The sequence below is a fragment of the Bremia lactucae genome, linkage group LG7 (genome assembly GCF_004359215.1).
Source record: "Bremia lactucae strain SF5 linkage group LG7, whole genome shotgun sequence".
Classification (NCBI taxonomy): Eukaryota; Oomycota; class Peronosporomycetes; order Peronosporales; family Peronosporaceae; genus Bremia; species Bremia lactucae.
Genome location: NC_090616.1, coordinates 1628788 through 1649220, shown reverse-complemented (window position 1 = coordinate 1649220; position 20433 = coordinate 1628788). Strand labels below are relative to the sequence as shown.

The window sequence follows — 20433 nt, the reverse complement described above, 5'->3', positions numbered from 1 at the left end:
TGTCTCGTAAAAATATAAAGGCTTAATGGACTCGGCGCCGGGTGATCCGGCGGCCTTTAAAAAGGCCACTGAGTCGGGCGATGGCGGTAACTTGGACCAGTCACCTACAGCTTGTGTAGCAGGTTACTTGTCACCGTCACCTGCAATGTAATCAACAGATGACATTTTCCAGCCTCCTCCAATGGGAGTAGAAGGTGACGTATTCCCCACAGTGGACGCATTAGCGTTTACTGAAACATTTACATTACCATCAGTCCGTGCAGCCGCCAGCTTTGCGGCCTCACGGGCTATGCGCACAGACTTATTCGTCGCCATACTAATTTCTGAATAATATCAATAACTCGATAAAAATGGAATTTAATCAATAACGCAATCTCAGGAAAGACATAATAGTATTTTCCTGTTATCCCACATCAGATACTATAGTGACTGATGGTTAAGGATGGGTTATGTAACGGGGCGTCCCGTTACATAAGTATTATTTCTCAAAAGAGTAATAATTAATATTATGTTCTATGAAAGAAAAAGGCACAGACGTACAAATAACCACCTTTATATATTATCTGACTTGATAGTTCCAGTATTTTTTTAAGTTTGGTAATACGTGATGCAATAAGACATTAGTTTTATTGATTGTTTAATTTAATTTTAAATCAACTCCGCCAATCGTCACAAACACGACCAAGCGGTGCGCAAGGAGGCGCCATACATAGTTTGTTATTAATATATTTAAGTCAGTAGTAGATAAAAGATCGTTGCGTAGGAGCTAAATATGTCAATATAGTTTTACTTTTTTCTATTTTGAAAGCTAAGAACTAATTTTTAGTAGCTTAGAATACTTAGCTTCCTGTAATCTTCCTCTGTACGTCGTGTACGTGAAGTAACCGAGCCACCCCACCTTTCATGTTATCAGTATAGGTGTCTTGAACTGTTAATAGTAATAGCAAAGGGTCCGTTACACGTCTGCTCTTGAATACTAGGTCGAGCAGCCTACCAATCGATAAATCAGTAAAATATTCTTCTTAAAGGAATCTGCGACGAATTTGTGTCGCCGAACTTTGCGATAGCCAGTTGCGCGAATCGTGTCTACTAATTAGAATTTCAGTTTTACATAATTGTCGGGTGATAAGATGCCTTTTCTCTCTCTCGCTGCTTGTTAAATGTACTGCTTCTACACAAAGGAAATTTGTCTTAAATTTTGATAATGACGATCTTTAAAAATTCGTTATTTTGAATACATTATTACAAATAACGGAGATGAAGACAAAAAAAATTTCTTTGAGGTAGCAATTATCTTCCTCTTCTAGGAAACAATATTGTTTATTCATCTTACAGGAAATACTTTTAATGTAATGCACCCCTACGACAAAAGATTATTTTTGAAAGTTAAAGAAGTGCGTGACGCGTCCTTATGATATCGGCTGAACTGAATATGTCGCGACTACATCTAATTTGTTAATAATTAAGCTCTTGTTAAGGTAATTTCTATATCGAGTCCAACCTTTCAATCTGCCATTTAAAACCATGTAACGAAATTGTCGAAACAATCAATTGCTAGTTACCATATTTATCACAGGTGGTCATTAAAAGATAGCCAACGGTTTACCTTGACGTAGTATCCACTAAACAATACTTGTTGCCCTCAAATTGGCTAAGCATTGTGTGCCTCGTAACTATTGCTAGTGTTTTGCAGACAACGCCTCCGAATGAATTCTGTTGTCAACTTAAAAACTTGGCATTGTTCAACGTAAAATATGTATACCCTTTCTAACCCCTTCGTAACCCAACTACCGGTAATTCGATAAACTGTGCTTTGCGTGTCTTCATGTCAAATTCACGACCACGGCCGCGGCTAATGCCAAACCTGCACTAGTTGCTGCCGCTTGATTCGCATGATGCAGCTTGCGTCGGTGCTGTTCCTGTTTCTGTAAGATACCATAAAATTGCTTTTCGTGGCACTGCACAAAAGCCATGGTGCACGGTTTGTGCGAGTTCCGTATGAGAACATGAAGCTCCTTCATTTCAAGGTATCGCACCACGCGCCCGTCAACAAATCGCAACTCAAAAGTTGAGTTAACACCTGCTTCTTTGAGTGCGCCTTCGCACTTTTTCACGTGCACAGGCGTCGGAGGCGGTGCAAACACAAACGGGATGCCTGGACTATATTCATGCTCGAGCTTCAATTCCGCCATGCGCGTCACGAAATTCTCTTCTGTAATTGATTCCCCACGTGCTGTAATGAGCACATCACCGACGCTTACATCGGAGCGCGTCGAGCGCGTCACGATGACACGTCGTGACGTTTCCTCGACGCCTAATGTCACGCCAAGCGGGTTCGCGCCCCAGTGAACCGTATGCACGGTGGCGGGGGAGGTTTCTCGCATAAGCTCGAGGCCAATGGCCTCACCTTCCCATTTAAAGCGCACGACTAAGTCATCGCTGCCATCGTTCGAGAGAAAACTGGCGCATGTTGATGACCCATGCTTCTCCATTGTTTACCGAAACACTGGCAATTGCTTAGACCTATACGTTAAACCGATTGGTACCGAATGAAGGGCGATATTCGACTGAAAATTAAAAAAAAAACTGGTGTTGAATCCCATACTTGGATGAAAACGTAATTTTTTTAATAATAAAAACCTAGCAGCCATGAAGTCGAGCTGCCATTATACGAAAGCAGCCATATTAGCTTAAATTTAATTCTGAAGCAACCTCAAAAGGACAAAAAGAGCTTTTTTTCTAGCAAATTTGCGTTGCTACAAACTTCGCGTGGATGCGAAATCCTGCAAAGGCATTAGTTTTCACGCGAGGCTATAGCAACGCGAATTTGCTTTCCGTTCAAGAAAAGATTCTGTATTTTGATACCGCCTCTGCAGACGATAGGAAGGCCATTCCGAAACAAACAAACAATAAATTAGAGCAGATTACGTAGACATCAGCTTGACGATAATTCGACGAAACAAATGGGCACAAATGGAAAAAATTGGACCGAAAGAGGCGCACGATTTAGTGCGAAGACCAGCGAAAATGGGCAAGAACCGATTTATCCATTTGATGTTTGATAGACGTATTGTGATCGCCAAAGAACGGAAGGAACAAGCGCAGACTTTATCGAAGTTTGGGAACGACAAGATACGTCATAATTGCGCGCAATGGGTCGACAAAAAATTAAACTAAATCCGTCGTCGTAGCTTCTCTAGCGTGATTGGCATTGATTGAGTTACAACTACCTCCATCACTCATGCAACGGTCTTATTGATGCTGAAACAAAGAAAACGACCAAATTTTTGTGCGACCAACGTCGTCTTTTGATATCTGTCCATGTATTAAAAAGCCAGTTTCAATTGAGCAACAATTAGGAACTGTTGCATGTCAAGCGCCCTTTCATGTCCTAGGCTTTAAAGTGTTGCCAACGCAACCTACAATCTGCACATGTAAAAACTGTCAAAACTGCAAAAAATATTCTCGCTGGATCGAGACGTGCCGTAACCGAACCTGTTATCAATAACCTTTAAGATTATTTTAATCTGATGATAACAAAATAAATCCTCGATAAAGCTAGCCGACTGAAGCGAAGTATAATGTAACTAGAATTGCGTAGGTTTGTCACCTTGTGCAACGATTTGTTGACAAATGGAAACATGAAAACTGTACGCAGACAATGCTGTGCAACCATTACGATATGTGCAACAGTTATGCAGATCTACGACGGCTAGATTATGGAATAGGCTCTTGATCGAACAGTACTTCTCAATTTAAGCTCTATGTGGCGGCTCAGGACAGCACTGAATTCTCACAGAATACAGCATGTCGTGATGCTCTCACAACCAGCGGTTGATGACTTATTTTAAAAATCAATATAAATCGTACATGGAATTTGTCCATTTCGTGCCATCTTCCTTCCTTGCAAAGCTGCATCTACATGCAGAAGCCCTCTTCAGCATCGTACACGATCAAGTACTGGTCGTACAAGACATTCTAGCCAACAATGACACGTGATTAAACAACGATTGGACGTATGTAATCATTCTCGTTTCCACTGACCTTTCGTTTGAGTTATAAAAATTGGCTTGCAAAGTCGCAGAGGCTGTAAATTCCTGTGATACGACATTCGAATATTCGGGCGAGGGACCGCGGGGCGTTTGATAAACATCGTTTGAATCTTCTCTGCGAGACAAAGCTTAACGCGTAAAAAGAACATTTAATAAGAACTAAATATTATATTAGTGGCGATATCGAGCCAAGGGTCACTTACGCGGAAGAAATCGTAGACAATTTTAATGAGCTCCAGAACGCGGGCCCTCGCTTAAGATTAAAACGCGAAAGAAGTCTAACTTTGTTTGGATGGTAAGATTTGGCAGCGTATTGGACCATAAGTCTGAGGTTTTATCCTAGGTGATAATTAGTAATGTCAACCGTGAAACGGGGTATTCCGTAACATCAATATAATTTCTCATGGGAGGTATAATAAATATTATTTTTTATGCGCGAGAATAAATGAAGAATTACAAGATATTATCTTTATTATTAGTTTGACTTGATAGTTCCAATTTAACCAATTTGATAATATTGACGCAATAAGACATATATGTTTTGATTGGTTGTTTTAAGTTTAAAACAACCCCGCCAATCGTCATGAGACACGATTGTGCGGTGCGCCAGGCGCCATACATAGTTTGTTATTAATATAATAATAGACGATCGTTACGTAGGGACTTAATATATAAATACCGTTTTACTTTTTCCCTGTTCTAAAGCTTATTATTAGCCTTTGGTAGCTAGGACTTCGTAGCTTCTTCTGCACGTCGTGTACGTGAAGTAGTCGAGGTGCCCTACCTTCACTTTAAACAGCGTAGGTTGACTTATACTGTTATCAGTACTAGCAAAGGGTGTCCCATTACACATGGTAGCCCACGCACGTTACGTCTAGCATGTTCATTTTAGCGATGAAGCTTTCGAGCCCCTCAAGTAGCCTATCACGCAACGCGTGAAAGGTTTACTCATACGAGTGACCTTGAATGGAGAGCGAATGAACGGATGAGATCGGTCGTAAGCGGGCTATTCATTGGCATCATGCTGTTCACTCTGTTCACAGGCGGCCATAGCCGAGTTCATTCAACACGAACTCGACGCGGCGTGAGTGAACGTAGCCTTGCTTCATCAGCAAGGCTCTCAACACGCGGAGGTGTTGAGAGAACAGGGTGCTCAATTGTTGGGACTGTTAATATAGCAGCATTTAAATGCTGCTAATGTGCCGACGCTTCCGCGTCGACCCGAAAGCTTAAAGATCAAAATCTCTAAGCTTAAGGAATTTGAAAGCGACTCCTTTTCAAGGTGGTTCGTCGAATTAGACGACGCCATAGAAGCTCGCCGTATCAGTGATGATGCGACGAAAGCGTAATTTGGCATGTCCAACTTAGCCGGACATTCCAAATCTTGTGCCTTGAGACTCAAGCTTCATGGATCATTTGGTATAAGTCGAATGAGGTCTTTAAAGCCCGGCCCGAACAAACATTGAAGCCGCCCTGTGCAGAATTCAGAATTCGAGCCGACCTCCAAAATGTGAAGAAGGGCAAGCGTGATCTTCACGCTAATGCCCAGCATACTCGATACCTGACCAGTTGTATCGTTAGTCATCCAATTGCTGAACAAACGCAGTTATAATGTTTATGAAAGCGCTTGCAGGCGGTTCTGTGAAGGCTCATCTGTTCCGGCTTGACCTAGAATCGGTCAACTAAGCGATCTTAATAGCAAAACAGGAGGGCTCAAGTCTTAAACAGGTTTTCGTCCACTCTGAAGCTTATCGTCTTCGATATGACAAGAAAACGAAGTCCGGAATCTATGGACCTCTCGTAAGTGGAGGCGAGAAACCTCGCTCCTTTCAGTCACAAACGATTGCAAAAATGCAATCGTTGTCAATAGACGCGCCACTTCGCCTTTGAGTGTAGTTATCCACGCCCAGTTCCTAGAAACACTGAGCGACACGATCGACCTCTCGCAAGGAGCAGCGGAGGACGCGGATCCGACGCTGTTGGGAAATAGGAACCTGCAAGGCTGGTCGTTAAAAAACGGTCGGGGTCAGTAGGTGTGCAGCGCCCTACTGATCCAGCAACGTCAAATGAATTTGCTAGCCTTTTGACGAAAGTTGCTCCCCACAAACAAAACTTTTGCGTGTACATTTCCCGGGTAATGAGGTTAACCTTATCACCATGAAAATAAAAGTGTCAAATTAAGTGCGACTAAAGTCCCTAGTCGCTATTAGGCGCCATTCGCTAGAAGATTGCAGAGCTAAAGTTATTGAGCGCGATGTCCTATGTCGAGTATGACAGTGGGCCTAGCAACAGGCGCATCTGTAGCAGAAAAGAAACGTGTAGTTAGTATCCAATACACGTTTAAGAGTGATAACTACACAATAATTTCATCTTACTTAATTTAGATGACAAATCGGATGTCATCCTTGGATTACCATGGCTCAGAAAGTACGAGTCATGCACAAATTTGCAGCATCAAGCCGTGACGATGCCTATCTTACGTTCATCAGAGGGTCATCTGACGAACGTCTTGGAGCATCTACCAGCGTGTAGATGTCCTACGAGTGAGTGCGATGGCCTTACTGGTGGTTAGGTCGTTGGCACGACTGCACAAGACCTCAGTATGAATATGTGGAGTTAGATCCCGACGGCGGTGCACAAGCACAGGCAGCGACGAAGGTCCATCATTGTGACGTGGACATAGTTATTGACGGCTGTGCACAAGCACAGCAAGCGTCAAAGTTCGACGACTCGAAAAGTTTAAATGATACAAAATAGGGATCCTTGCTTGGAAAGCAACATCTAAGAAAATTTAAAACACCCGTCTATAGGGGGCAGCGCGAACGTGTTTGATCCCGTTCACTGAAGTATGCGCTTCAAACGGTATGATATGGAAGTGGATAGTCATGCCACAGGGCTTAGTAATGCCCCTGCGACATCTAACAGATGTGCAACCAATCTGTTGGGATCGGTGCGGAATTTCGCGTCGAGTATTTTTGATATGTCTCATTCATAGCAGAGCCATGAACAGAAGGTCGGATGTTAAGCTACATTAAACCCACGTCCGAAAAGTGCTTACACTTATGCGTAAGCACAAGTTGCTTGCAAACCTCAAGATTTGTACATTGGCTGCAAGCGAAATACCACTTCTTGGGTGCATCGTGTGTAAACACGGTGTACGACCGGTTATAAAAAGATCAAGGCGATCACCGACTGGCCTGAGCTAGTCCATGTAAAGGGACTTCAAAAGTTCCTCGGCTTAGCGGTGTTCTAACACAAGTACTCCCGTAATAATGCCGGAATGACAACATCTCTCGTCTTTGTTGACTAAGAATGTAAAGTGGTCATGGAACGCTTATTGTCAGCGTTCCTTTAATGCAATCACCAATCCTGGCGATTGCGGATCAAGACAGACCATTTCATGTGGTCTGTGATGCCAGCGATTTTGCAATCGGCTGTGCGTTAATGCAATATGACAAAGACGGCGCAGAGCGCATCGTCTGCCATCAGTCGCGTCGGCTTCAACCAGCTCAATGCAACTATCCAGTGCATGATAAGGAACTCCTTGCCATGGAGCACGCACTGGCTAGGTTCAGGGTCTATCACGTGAGAGATACACAGTTTATTGTATGTACAGACCACGCATATTTACGCACGACTATAAACACTCCACAACTCTCGAAAAGAATGGCGCGATGGTTGCCTTTCTTCGCGGAGAATTACTACTCCGTGAAGCATAAACCAGGACGACTTCCCGTCGCCGCTGATGCCCTTTCGCGCCACCCGATTTTGAGCCGGCTGCGCAAATGAACAGTGAGTATAACGCCACTGTTGCAACAATAAGTGTTTCGTTGCCAGCATTACTTGACGATGTCAGAAGAGCTTATTAAGAAGATGAGGCTCTTTAAAGGTAATGAATTACCTAAAAATCCATCTCACGATCCTTGAAAGGCTTGTCGAAATTGTATCGATCCTCAACAGATCGATACACAACACGCAATGGATTAATGACGACATGAGGTGTGTAGCTAGCAATGTACACGGCCATTGCTGGCGAATCACCTCGTGTCGTCATCCCCACCCACGATGATTTGTGGTTTCGTATCATGTATGAGTGCCGCGATGCACCAATAGTGGTCATCGTGGACGTGAAAGACTTATCGCACTATAAGTCGCGACTTCTACTGGCCACGCCAGTATGCGTTCGTCTGCAATTTAATACGTGCTTGCAAAGTTTGTCAACGCGGGTGAGCGCATTGCTTCAGCCAGTATCAGTTTTAAACTCTGCCTTTTCCGGCAGAGTGAGGCAGTCTGTACTCATGGACTTCGTCTTCGGATTTTTCGAAGACGAACATAAGAAAAATGGTATTCTTGTCTTTGTTGATAGTTATAGTAAAAATGGTTCATCTTGCTGCAGTACTGGAGTCGATCATAGCCAAAGGCTGTGCTCGTGTCTTCGTTGACGCAATATTTTGACTCCATGGGTTACCCAGTGAAGTGGTCCCAGATCGAGACCCTAGGTTCACGGCAGAATCATAGCAAACTGTTTACAAGTCACTTAAATCAAAGTGTAAATGTCAACATCTGATCCTGAAACAGATGGTCAGCCGGAGCGTGCAAGCAATATCCTCGAAAAAATGCTTCGCAGATGCGTCCACTCTTTTACGAGTTGAAGCGAGTTCTTGCCGATGGTAGAATTTGCCATCAACAATAAAGTGCATGCTTCTACAAAACATACACCCTTTTTCGTGAATGGCTAATGCCGTCCACGTATATCTACCTTGTTTGAGAGTGACTCTTATTCAAGGGTAATTCAATTAACATTAAAGAAGACAAACTCAGTAATAGTGATAAGGCTATTGCTGACTTTGAAAACAATAATATTAGTGAGAGCAACAATAATGCTTTCCCTAATAAGGAGATTGACATCTCCGCAGTGCAAACCGGGCGCATTGAAAACAAATATAAAACGAGTCAATAGGTGATTTTTCTGCTGGCTAGAGAAGCAGTGGTCTGTTTCGTACAATATTCTATCGCTGATGCGGTGGACCAAATAAATAAAACTCTGACAAAAATGGAAGAGCAAACATGCTTTTATTAAATGTTAATGACTTAGTCCTACTGTCTACGGATAACCTGCCAAACATGTAGTGACAAATGTAGGCAGTAATAGATCAATGCCCAGGTATATCGCCCTGTTTCGTGTACTAGATCGCCAAGGCAATGCGTACACGATCGAGCTGCCTCGTAGAATACGTACGCATCTAACGTTTTATATTGGGCGTCTCCGCCCGTTCCATCAAAACAAGGCTTCTTCCCATTCCAAATTTCACTGGATTGGTCTAGGGCAACTGCCAGGGCCTTATGATTTCGGAACAGAGTCGCATTTTTATGAGCCAGACAATATACTCTTTCCTCCAAGGAAGGGATCCTCTGACGAGCTGTCACCAGCTCATTCTGAAGAGACTCTTGTGTCCTTTCGCTCGCAAGTTGATCAATCGCAACCTGCGCACAATCTCTCAATTGGTCACGAGAAATATTATCAACCGTCATCGCTATCTCGCGACGACGGGATAGCACGTGATCAATATTCTTTCGTAAGAAAAATGGAGAGTCTGATACCAGAAACGATGTTAACTCGGGTTCGGCGAACCAGAAACCCCTCCCCTCTACATCCATTGACGGATTCGAGTGGTGAAAGGCGTTTTCTTGTTGAATGCCTCTCGAACCACCGTGAGGTAAGGGGGTTCGAGTGAGTTATCTCGTTCGTTGGCGATGGTATCCACCCTCGCATGATAGCTATAAACTTCGTTCCTAACTGATGTTGGACGTTCCGGGTTTCGTCCGACAGTACGACGAGACCCATCATCCTCGACAGAAGGCCCATCAGAGGAATACATTCCCGCGAAAAAGGATCGGAGGTCTTAATCCTTTGACGCATCTCGTAAGAGTTTAAGGATATATGCTTCCTTAGGGGCATGATCGGCAAAGAAATTGTCGATCTTCAATAGTTGTTTACGAGGCAATGACCATTGCTTCTTGATGCAGCATTTCGAACTTGCGATTAGGTCGATTTCGTGTCGAGTGCCTTTATCCTTATGCAACCCGCACGGTACTAATTCAGGGAAGACATCCATGGATTTGACTGTATCCTTATATAAAAAGTTTGTCTTCAATGACTCCCAGGATTGGGACGTTAAACGTTCAATCCGAGTCTTCTCGTCGAGGACACTTTCTTCCATCGATGTGCTGCCGAGAACCCGTTGTTTCTCAGGAAATACTACTGCCGACCGAATATCGGCCATGTAGTTGCACCTGTGACAAGTACGCAGATCTGCTTGACTATGGCACTACACAGATCACGCAAGAACCGGTTTGGTTCAAGCGTTAGGGCAATTTACTTTACTCGGAAGCGCTATTAGATCAAGTGTATTAGCGCCTAAAGCTGATCTATTTTTTACTGAGACAACTATTGTCGCAATTTCCTCTTTGGAACTTATTTTAAAGGTACTTGAAAACCTTTGACCACACGTTTCCGGGGACTTAGTCCCAAATAGTTTACTTGGGGAGAATCCTCCCCAACTGCCTCTGGCTGTGGTTGCGTTACCATAATGAGATCCTCTGCGATCGACTCTCCAGTTGATCTAGGAGTTTCGCACTGCTTCTTTTTAGACGGGCGTTATAAACTTGCTTGACTGTTGCTTATCAAGCAAGCATCCTTGTTTCGTACCACTCGTCTTATTCGAGCGGTCGAACTTCGACGCTGTGTGTGCTTGTGCACAGCCGTCAGTAACTATGCCCACGTCACAATAGTGGACTTTCGACGCTGCCTGTAATGGTGCACAGCCGTCGGGATCAAACTCCACAGTGTGTTGGGTCGATCGCACTTAATCGTAGGATATCCACACGCTTGTGGGTGCTCCAAGATGTTCATCAATTGGCCAAATGATGAACAAGAGACAGACATCGTCACGGCTTGATTCTTCCAATGTATACATGGCTCGTACTTTCTGAGCCATGGTAATTCAAGGATGACATCAAAATTGTCACTTGAATCAAGCACGATGAAATCATCATCTCACTGTTTACCCTTTAATGTGTATTGGATATCAAACTACACTTTCTTTACGCTACAGATGTGCCTGTTGCTAGGCGCACTGTCAACCACGTTAGAGGGACATCGCGCTCAATAAGTTTAGGTCTGCGATCTTCTAGCGATTGGCGTCTAATAGAATTTCTTGACGCCCCACAATCGACTAGGGACTTTAGTTGCACTTTATTTGATACTTTTAATCTCAGCGTGATGAGGTTTACCTCATCACCTGGGGCAGTTACACGCAAAACGTTTGTGTGTGAGAAGCAACTTCTGTCAAAAGATCTGTAAATTCTTTTGACGTTGCTGGAACAGTAGGGCGCTCCGCACCTACTTACCCCGAAAGTTTTTTTTACGACCCGATTCGCCGTTGCGATTTCGCAACAGTCCCGGATCCGGATCCTCCGCTGTTCTTAGCGGGAGGTCGATGTTTTCGCTCGGTATTTTTAGGTACTGGGCGCCAACGGCTGGCCCGCCTGTGACCGAACTCATTCTTCCGATCGCTCTCCACTCCACGCGTTCCGTGATTGCCTTGTTGAGGGGAGGGGCTGGAAAGCCCCCTCCTTCATCCAACATATTCATATTGGATGGGACGTGCGTAGGTCGTTCATCGGACTATGAAGTGCTACTGGGTGTTACGGGGCACCTTTTACTAGTACTGGTAAGTAGTAGTTGACCTTACACTGATAACAATGCCTTGAAAAACTTTACGCACACAGGGATATAGAGGAATGTTTCTAAGTAGCTACGGGTCTTTGGCTTTTAAAGGTAATTCAAAGGATTATAATAAGGGTAAAGTAATACTGTATCAATATATTTAGTTTCCTAAGACCAAATTTGGTATTATTGGAACTATTTAAGTCAAAATTAATAAAGAGAATAATTATGTACTTCATTATTTATTTCCTCCCATAGGAATTAATATTTATCATTTCTCTTATAGGAAATAATACCATGTTTCGGAGTTTCCGCAAATGTAGAAATGCAAATCTAATCGTCATGCACTACGTACTCCTTAAACGGTATTTTGTGAGAGCTAAAGTGATTATCCGTTGCAACTCGTTTAAACCGGTATTTAGAAATACAAATATAGCTGGAACCACCTTTAATATGTCGACCAAGTTTGATAATGCTGTACGCACATGTATCTTGCTTTCGCTTAAGCTTGTTCCTCTGATACCACTTTGCCATGATGCACTTCTATTGTCTGTGCAGGAGTGCACGAAGCTGCAAAAAGAGTCGCTTAATTGCCTCATCCGTACGTGACACTTGCTCTTGTATTCGTGCATAGAACCCATCTATGTATGCGTTTCAATAGGTAATGAAAAACACAAAAGCGCATGCCAGCAATTTTTTGACCGCTACAAAAAGTGTATCAAGGACCGTCATGAGCGTACAATTGCCGAGCGCCGAGCGCGTTTTAATGCGGCGTAACATCATGAATAAAAAACGCAACAATTTCCTTACTGTAAAAGGACTAATTCAGTATACTTTTTGACTTAAATACGAGGCAACTCTTTCATGCCAACGTCCTCGTCAGTCTCAACGCCTACGAGCTCAAGTATAGCTTTTGGTTTCTTTTCCATGCCATCGGCAATTTGATTGATTCCATCCATTGCAATTCGCTTCCGTGCCACCCACGCTGTCTGCGTACAAAAAATACCGGGTCAAATTGTACGAACAAAAAATACCGGGTCAAAATGGACGAACAAAAAAACAATCCATGGACAAAACAACGTACACGATACTTGATAAAGTTGCGCTTAAGTGTGTTTTTAGCACCAGGCGACACAGGAAGGCAAGTATTTTTATCCAACGACGCAACTTTTGCTTCAAAAGTTGCCGCCGTTGCTTCAAGCTCCTTCAGTGCACTCTCAAGATCGATATCTGAAAGTTGCGCCATTGTGGCGGCAAGCGTTGCCTTGGCGCTCTTGAGCTCCTGTTCATATGTGGCACATTCTGCCGTGAGAGTTTGAATCTCGGCTTCGATCGTTTTGTGCTCTTCTTCGGACGGTATTGGCAGCTTATTTTGGTTCAAGTAGTAAATTGTTGCCTTCCCATAAGTCTTGCTTACGAGTTCTTGTCTACAGACACCGAAAACCATTATACGCTGCGAATATTTCTCAAGACTACAAGCACGACGTATCCGTACTTGACTACGAGGTTATCCAGCATTCGTGTCAGCGTAGGCTTGGCAATGCCTTTGTGCATATTTTCAAATATATTTAAAAGACTATATGGACGATTGGTCTGGCAATTTAAAAATTATAACCACTTTTTTTTAAACAAAGCATATTGTGGCAAATGGGTACAAATCGTGAAAAAGGTTGCAATACCTTGCGCATGTAGTCGAGCACGGCGGTCTCAGCGTCTTCTGCGTTAAGATACGCAGACTTTAGGGATGTTTTCGATGAAAATGAAGTGGATTGATTGGATGCCGACGGTCCCGTTTTCGACGCTATTGTCTTCGTAGCGAGGCGTATTGCTTTCTTCTTGAGCAATGGCGTCTTGTGCGCCGATTGGAGCTTCGACTCAAACTCATGAGTATCGGAAACGTCACTTACAGCAGCATAATCGTCTTCTTCTTCTTCTGTCTCATGAAATCGCTCATCTTCCGAGTCGTTGAGCGAAAAGTCGTCGTCGTTACTGTCACTCATATGTATTCCAATAAAGTTGTAAAACAAAGTATTCGATTAATATTGTCCTACCATAATTGTCATTCATTCATCGTAAAATCAAATTTTAGAAAAAAAAAACGTGCAATGGACAAGGCAGGAATTCTTTAATCGAGTGCGTTGTATTCATATCTTTGCCCCATATTTTCGTGGGTGAAAGCTATGTAACTGCGATTTGGTTAATTACAAAAACAGCCAGTGGTTACAGTACCCGCTGCGGGAGTAACAAAACAAAAACGGTCTTTAAGAGCACGTTTTACATCGTGTCAATATAGTGTCATTTTGCTCGCCAAGTCGTTTACGACAAGTCAAAACCTGCATTCGATCGGATGGCATACAAGAGTTTCTTCCGCATGGCTTCTTTACTCGAGTACGCAGGCAACTTGAGCAAATTCATACACGTGGCACTAGAAGGCAGTCGCTCATTATCTTCCACACGCACTTGATGAATGCAAATTTTCGGCGTCAACTTGGCAAAACCAAGCAAAGGTTGACGCGAACAACTCGTGATAAATTTAAGCAACGCAGCCCGGTCGTCACTCGTGAATTCATCTCGAACAATGGCCCAGAACCACTCAATTTGGCGTTGCGAAGGATGGTAGCCACCACCGTACACCGTATGCTCTTTCCAGTCCTGTATATCAACGTGTGTGCCCGTACCTCCAATGAGCATTTGCAGCTCCGTAGGAGAAAACATTTGAATCCACGTGCCTGGAATCAAATCACGAAATCCTTTTAAAAACGCAGCACTTTCCAGCGAAGACAATACATTGAGCTTGTAATGCGCCATTAAATGAATATAACGAATTCGATTGGCAGTGGTCACCGGAATATTTTCGCCATTGGGTACGAGATTTCGCGTCACGACGTCATGAAATTCGTTTTCAGTGACACTAAACGTCAGTGCAAGGTCTTCCACGTTTCCATCAAAGTGTTTCAAACGCATGAGTGACGTGTAGAGCGCTGGATCGAACGAATGTAAATCGTCAATGTAATTCAACTTGCCAAGCAATTTGTTTAAGAAAAAAGCGGCAAATTGCGGCTCGACTAGAATGTTTTCATACACGGCTTTGGCTAAGACGCGACCAAGGAAACGATAGCGTTCAAATGCTTCCATTTGTGAGTCGACCATGGATCGTACACTTGGATTTGGGTACAACAAATGTGCTTCGGTTTCAAGAAAGAGACCCAATTCAGGTGCAAATGCGTTCTTTGTAAGACAATCCATATACTCTTTAAACACCCCACCGCCGTCAATTCCTGCTTCGACTAAACCTTGTTCATTGATAAAAATAATTTTCATTCGTAACTTGAGAGCTCCCAAAGACATGGTGTCACAAAATTCTTTGAAATAAAAAAAGCTCATGTCAACAATTTCATCGCGCTTGATTTTCATCACCAAGGCTCGCGAGAATTCATCGCGTATGGAGCTTACGTGAGCTTTACTGTCTTCAAGGAGTTTCTGGAAAAGCTGGACGCGTTCGTTAAAAGACAAGACTTGTGGAATCGAGACAAGGATCAATGCTGCACGAGCGAATGGAGAAGCCACTTTGCCAGTCATTAGCATGAAAATTGCTTGTGCATCTCGACTTTCGTCTTCCTTCATGAAACCTAGATCGACAATCTCCTTGACTACAGGCATTAAAGGCCATAACCAAGCACTCTCCGGCATAAAAGGGCGTCGGCAGTCGCGGTCGTACAACTGATTGAACAACTTGATGGACGATACCACCGCTGAGAACCGCACCACCTCGTTTTCACTCATGCAGTCATTTAAAAACGAAGTCTCTGATGTTGTCATCCAGCACGTTTCGTAAATCAATTGCTTTAAAAAAGTCACCACGTCCATGACTTCCGTTAAAACGAGTGGCCATTGTTTGTCATAGAATGTTTCATCATCAAGCCCTAGTAGCGTATGGCTATAGACAACGTTGAAAACAAGTAACACGTGCATTTGCGACGTCGTGAACACAAATTGATTCGTAACATATCCTTTGCGTTGAGCTCGAACACTTTCGAGAGTCAGTTTGATCCACATCCATAATCGGTTTACAAGACTTAGGTCCGTGATTTTACCATCCAAAGTGCCTCCAAATTGCTCCACCGTCATCGAACTGAGCAAAGCGAAAATAGCTGCAGAAGGGGGTGTGAATTGAGCAGCTACGTTAAGAACGTACGACCGTCCCGTTGATAAAAGAATCATGCTTAACGTATGGCAGAATAATGCCACGGCATTCTTTTCATCATGCATTTGTGCAGTATCGCGACGCAAAAGAATATCAAGACATCGAGCACTAAAGCTAGAGTGGCAAAGCAGTTGCCATTGAACGTGTACGCTGCCTTCACTTTCGCCAAGCGCTACAATGCCGTCTTGTATTTCTTTGTCTACATTTAAATCACGCGATGTCATGAATAATCGAGGACTTGTGAGCACTTCTGGATCATTCATCGCGTCCTCATCTTCAAGCAATCGATCTTTGTGTTCAATACCCTTGACATCAAATGCCCAATGACAGAGCGAAGGCCTTATTAGCTCAGACAACACATACGAAACGACGGTCACGAGAGTTTGTTCAAATGAACACAAAGTCGTCAATTCCACGACATTGCCAATCACAATAACCCGCTGGTGCCACGACAGAATACTCAAGTCAGAACAATTGCACCATTCTTGCACAATCGATGCCCAAAACAATCCACTATTTGTCGACACTGACTTTGCCACGCAATGTACAATTTGAGAACTGGCGGCGGCAGGCGTAAGAAGCATTTTTGAGGCAAAGACCTGACGAATCGCGTTTTCTCGTATTGACAGGTTGAGAAGACTGGATACTTGAAGCGTTTGCGAAGCAATTCGGATGAATTGAACCATTAAATCCGTTTCGAAACGAGCTTTTTTGTCTTTCCTCTCTTGCACAATACATGCGCTCATGGCATCAAAGACACTGTATCTTGCCGTCACACTTATATAATACAATACACGGGACTGCACGATCTGTCCATCTCGCGTGGAGGTATATCGTCCATAGATTAGCGCCTCTAATAGCAGCACGTAAGGGTTCCCTCCTGCCATGGCTACATTCGTCACAGACGTCTTGACTTCGTCCTCCATTAATGTCTCGAGTGCAATCTCACACATCCTGGCCATTTGATACACCCACGTCGCATCCTTTCGTACATTCACTAGACTATCCGGGTCCTCTACTCTTGAGCTGTTCACAAGTAGCATCAACACCACGTAATCTTGCATCCGACGTATTGTTTTCTTCCCAACGCGATTTCGTATGGCTCTTGCAAACAGAAATTGCCGTATATAAAGCTGTAGTTGCGTAGTAGGCACTGGATTGTACTGGATGTCTTGACTTGCTACAGTCTGCGTTACTTGTTGCGCCAAGCGGGTAAAAACGTCGATTCGTGCCTGCTCGGCGGCCTTATATCGGCGATACTGGGCTTGAATTCGTAGGCTAGCGGTTGCACGCAGTTTCATAGCCTGGCGCTCTTCTCGTGCCAGTCGATTGTGTAGCAAGAATTCTTCTTTAGAGCCGCTTAGTACCTCATTTTTTCGAACGCTTGAGAGGGAGGCTATACGCGCGCTATAGCCTGCTGTAGGCTTCCTGCGACCGCTTAGATTCACCTTGCGTGCTGACTTAAAGCTTCCGTCAAACATAACGACCTTGATAGTACAAGAGCGTTTAATAAAGGCTCGAGATGCAAGGCGACCCGAAGATGTCGGCTTGATTCTTGGACACCCGTCGGAATGAAGGTCGTGTTCAAGCGCACGATGTAATCGTACTTAATGGGAAGTTTTCAAGCTCACTTGAGATTTGGTTCCTCGTGATGATTACTATACTTCGAAATTGCTTAGAAAGATTGCGTGTTGCACTCCGTGCGACACTCAAGCAACTTTGCTTGAAGACTTTCAATGTCAAATTCAGATTAATAAAATAAATTTTGACTCCGAGTAGAAATTTATGAATGTGAGCGCTTAAATTTTATAGTTTACTTCGAGCGATCGTTCCGACAAGATCCGAATTACTTGCCTCTTGCTGTTTTGTGGTACAGCTTACTAGGCATAAACATCTTACTTTAAGGTTGCGCAGGGCGCCGAGTACGCGTCAAATCCGCTATTAAGATCATTTTGTACCTAGTAAAAATTAAATTGTGGATTTACAAGAAAAAGAAATCGTTTTTTTTTAAGGATATGAGTCAATCACCTGATAAGCTAACGAAATGCGTGTTTTTTCCGCTCCTCGTTAAGACTGACGTCGACGCACTTGTTGAATGAGCAATAGAATCCTTTGGTACAGCCATCTTGAAAGAACCCCGTCGAAAGATTAAAGCATTCATTTTTGTAACTAGGGCCGCGGCATGTTGTGTGACCATTCTCACACAACAGGCCAGCAGCGCACGAGGTCTTGCATTTCCGATTATCGACAGGCTGTGCAGCAACTCGACACAATTTGTCGACGCATTTGTATCCTTTATCGCATTCGTCTTGAAAGCGAGCGACGGTGGCATTGTAACACTCAGTGTCGCTCGTTGCAGCTCGACAAACACCTGTAGAGCTGTCGCAGTAGATCCTGGGGCCGACACAGCCTTGCGTCAAACAGTCAAGATGGCTGTAATATGATTTAGCAGCTGTCAACGACAGAATAGCGCCCCAGATGACAAGCCCTAGCGAAAAGAACTTCATTGTTCAACAAGAAAGCGAGATCAAGAATGCGTGGTTTGCGTGGCCCCTTCATGCTCACCACGCTTTGCATCACTGAGATTAAAATCGGTTTTGCTTTTAGTATTAAGAATTCATGAAAAGGGCAGGCCTTATTTTGGCTATAGATGCAGCTGGGATTGCGATCTTTGGTGATGAGTGCCTACGCACGACTTAAATTTTTAACTGATCGGCGGCGTCTCATACCTATCGAATGACATCACACTGAATTAATTCTACCGTGATCAGACTTTAAGATATTATTAAAGACCGCACATTTTGCCGCGTTGGGGTAGTACATTTGTATCGAAGTGTCGATATGGTTATGGGCTTGTCGTGAAATGGTCATTATCATTGCAGGGTTTGATTCGACATATCTTGTAGTGCTTTTATAACTGAAACCACTCGCTTGTGAACGGTCGTTCAGTACTTCGTAACGCCACGCACTGGGTGAATGCGTTAAATAAAAAAATGAAGGTAACACGGAAGGTTGCACAGTGTCTTTATTGATGGAATCTAGAAAATTGTATGCAGGAAACTTATTAGATAGTACTTGAAAACCAACAATTTGCGTATTATAACATTTGTTATTTTAAAGTTAATCAAGGCATTTGGTGAAGCACCGTGCATGGCGCCAGCAAATGAAGAGCGTCAATGCACATGCGAATTTTCATGTCATTTGGTTCGGCTAATATTGAGTAGGTAATCAAAAGGCTTGTACTAGTGACGTTGTCGACAGGATAGATCAAGACATCGCTCTTCTTCGCCTGACCAGCATGTGAGATTTACATCGCACTATATCTGGAATTCCAGCGAAGTTGTAAGTCTTCGTGGGATTCAAATCCGGACTTATTTTAATGCTTTAAAAGCAACTTGAAAATCATACGACAGTTATTACTCAACTATACTACAACAACATTCTATTTTGTCAGTGATATTGAACAATGAATTATTTAGCGAGTCCAACTAGAAACTTATAAACTACAGTCTTCCCTCTAATAACTGATCTTTCGAAAACTAATCATCTTCTCTAACTTATAGAATTTAACATCCCCCTGGTCGTTCTATGGTCGCTAACTTAAAAAAATTATGTTATCCGATAACAATGACGTCTGATGAGTGATAGAAAGGTGTAACGGGGCAACTTCACTCGTATTTGTAACGGGGCACTGCCGACTTGTACTGCTTCAGTACAAGTCTACTTCGCACTGCCTCACTGCGTGTGGTGCCTCACGTCACTTCACGTACACTAGTACGTGCAGAGGAAGTCTTCTCTTTAAATGTAACGGGCTAAAGATGCCCTAATGTTACACAGTCCCCGTTAAGTACATTTGGTGTACTTAAGGGGATGGTCAATTACTAAATTATAGTAATTAGACTTAACACTCGGGTGTGGTGCTTATTTGTGACCAACCCTTGTGAATGTGATGCACATGGGTGCAATCACATTAGGAGGGATGACGGCTAGCGTCATCCGTTACGCGAGGTATACGCTCGCAATACATATTAAGTGTTATCTATAGAGATGACATTTTGATTGGTAAAAATAGGTATTTATATTTAATACGATTAAATAAATCAGTCTGAAAACTACTTCCTACTTGATAAGTGCGCGCGAGGAGCCGGATTACCGATCCCGTGACGACACTTAATCAAAATACTTAGTGAGTTAAGTGAGGTCGCTAACGCGGCCACCACAACTACCTCGCTCCACGCAAGAGAAGCAGGTTAAACCGCTTCCACGCTGTGCTAGGGTGTGTGTCTAAGTAGAGCGTGGCCGCATTACGACGTGCCCGCCTACACTTGGTAGCACTTGTAATCCTTCCCACGACCCGCATCTCTGCGTGTGTACGTGAGGATGAGCCTCAATATTGATTGGGCTCATTTTCCCCACCTCTCCGAACATCATCGGGAGGTGGCAGGGCT

The 20433-nt window shown here is 43.5% G+C and overlaps 5 protein-coding genes across 5 annotated transcripts; 1 reads left to right on the top strand and 4 right to left on the bottom strand.

The window, feature by feature from the left end:
* Positions 1-1823: 1823 nt before the first annotated feature.
* Positions 1824-2492, bottom strand: CCR75_004353 (uncharacterized protein; the record flags this gene model as incomplete). Its single annotated transcript, XM_067962439.1, has 1 exon — positions 1824-2492. One exon carries the CDS (start codon positions 2490-2492, stop codon positions 1824-1826), a length of 669 nt encoding a protein of 222 aa, XP_067817473.1.
* A 9742-nt stretch (positions 2493-12234) lies between these two features.
* Positions 12235-12609, top strand: CCR75_004354 (uncharacterized protein; the record flags this gene model as incomplete). The annotated part of the gene is made up of 2 exons (XM_067962440.1): positions 12235-12382; positions 12443-12609. 2 exons carry the CDS (start codon positions 12235-12237, stop codon positions 12556-12558), a joined length of 264 nt encoding a protein of 87 aa, XP_067817472.1. The 3' UTR covers positions 12559-12609.
* CCR75_004355 (uncharacterized protein) lies at positions 12588-13800 on the bottom strand. The gene is made up of 4 exons (XM_067962441.1): positions 13461-13800; positions 13277-13374; positions 12866-13208; positions 12588-12770 (listed from the first exon to the last, which is right to left on the bottom strand). The coding sequence occupies exons 1-4, from the start codon at positions 13779-13781 to the stop codon at positions 12624-12626; spliced, it is 909 nt and encodes a 302-aa protein (XP_067817428.1). The 5' UTR covers positions 13782-13800; the 3' UTR covers positions 12588-12623.
* Positions 13801-14097: 297 nt separating this feature from the next.
* On the bottom strand, positions 14098-17466 carry CCR75_004356 (uncharacterized protein; the record flags this gene model as incomplete). Its single annotated transcript, XM_067962442.1, has 1 exon — positions 14098-17466. One exon carries the CDS (start codon positions 17464-17466, stop codon positions 14098-14100), a length of 3369 nt encoding a protein of 1122 aa, XP_067817471.1.
* Positions 17467-18021: 555 nt separating this feature from the next.
* On the bottom strand, positions 18022-18492 carry CCR75_004357 (uncharacterized protein; the record flags this gene model as incomplete). The annotated part of the gene is made up of 1 exon (XM_067962443.1): positions 18022-18492. The coding sequence occupies one exon, from the start codon at positions 18490-18492 to the stop codon at positions 18022-18024; it is 471 nt and encodes a 156-aa protein (XP_067817470.1).
* Positions 18493-20433: the final 1941 nt, after the last annotated feature.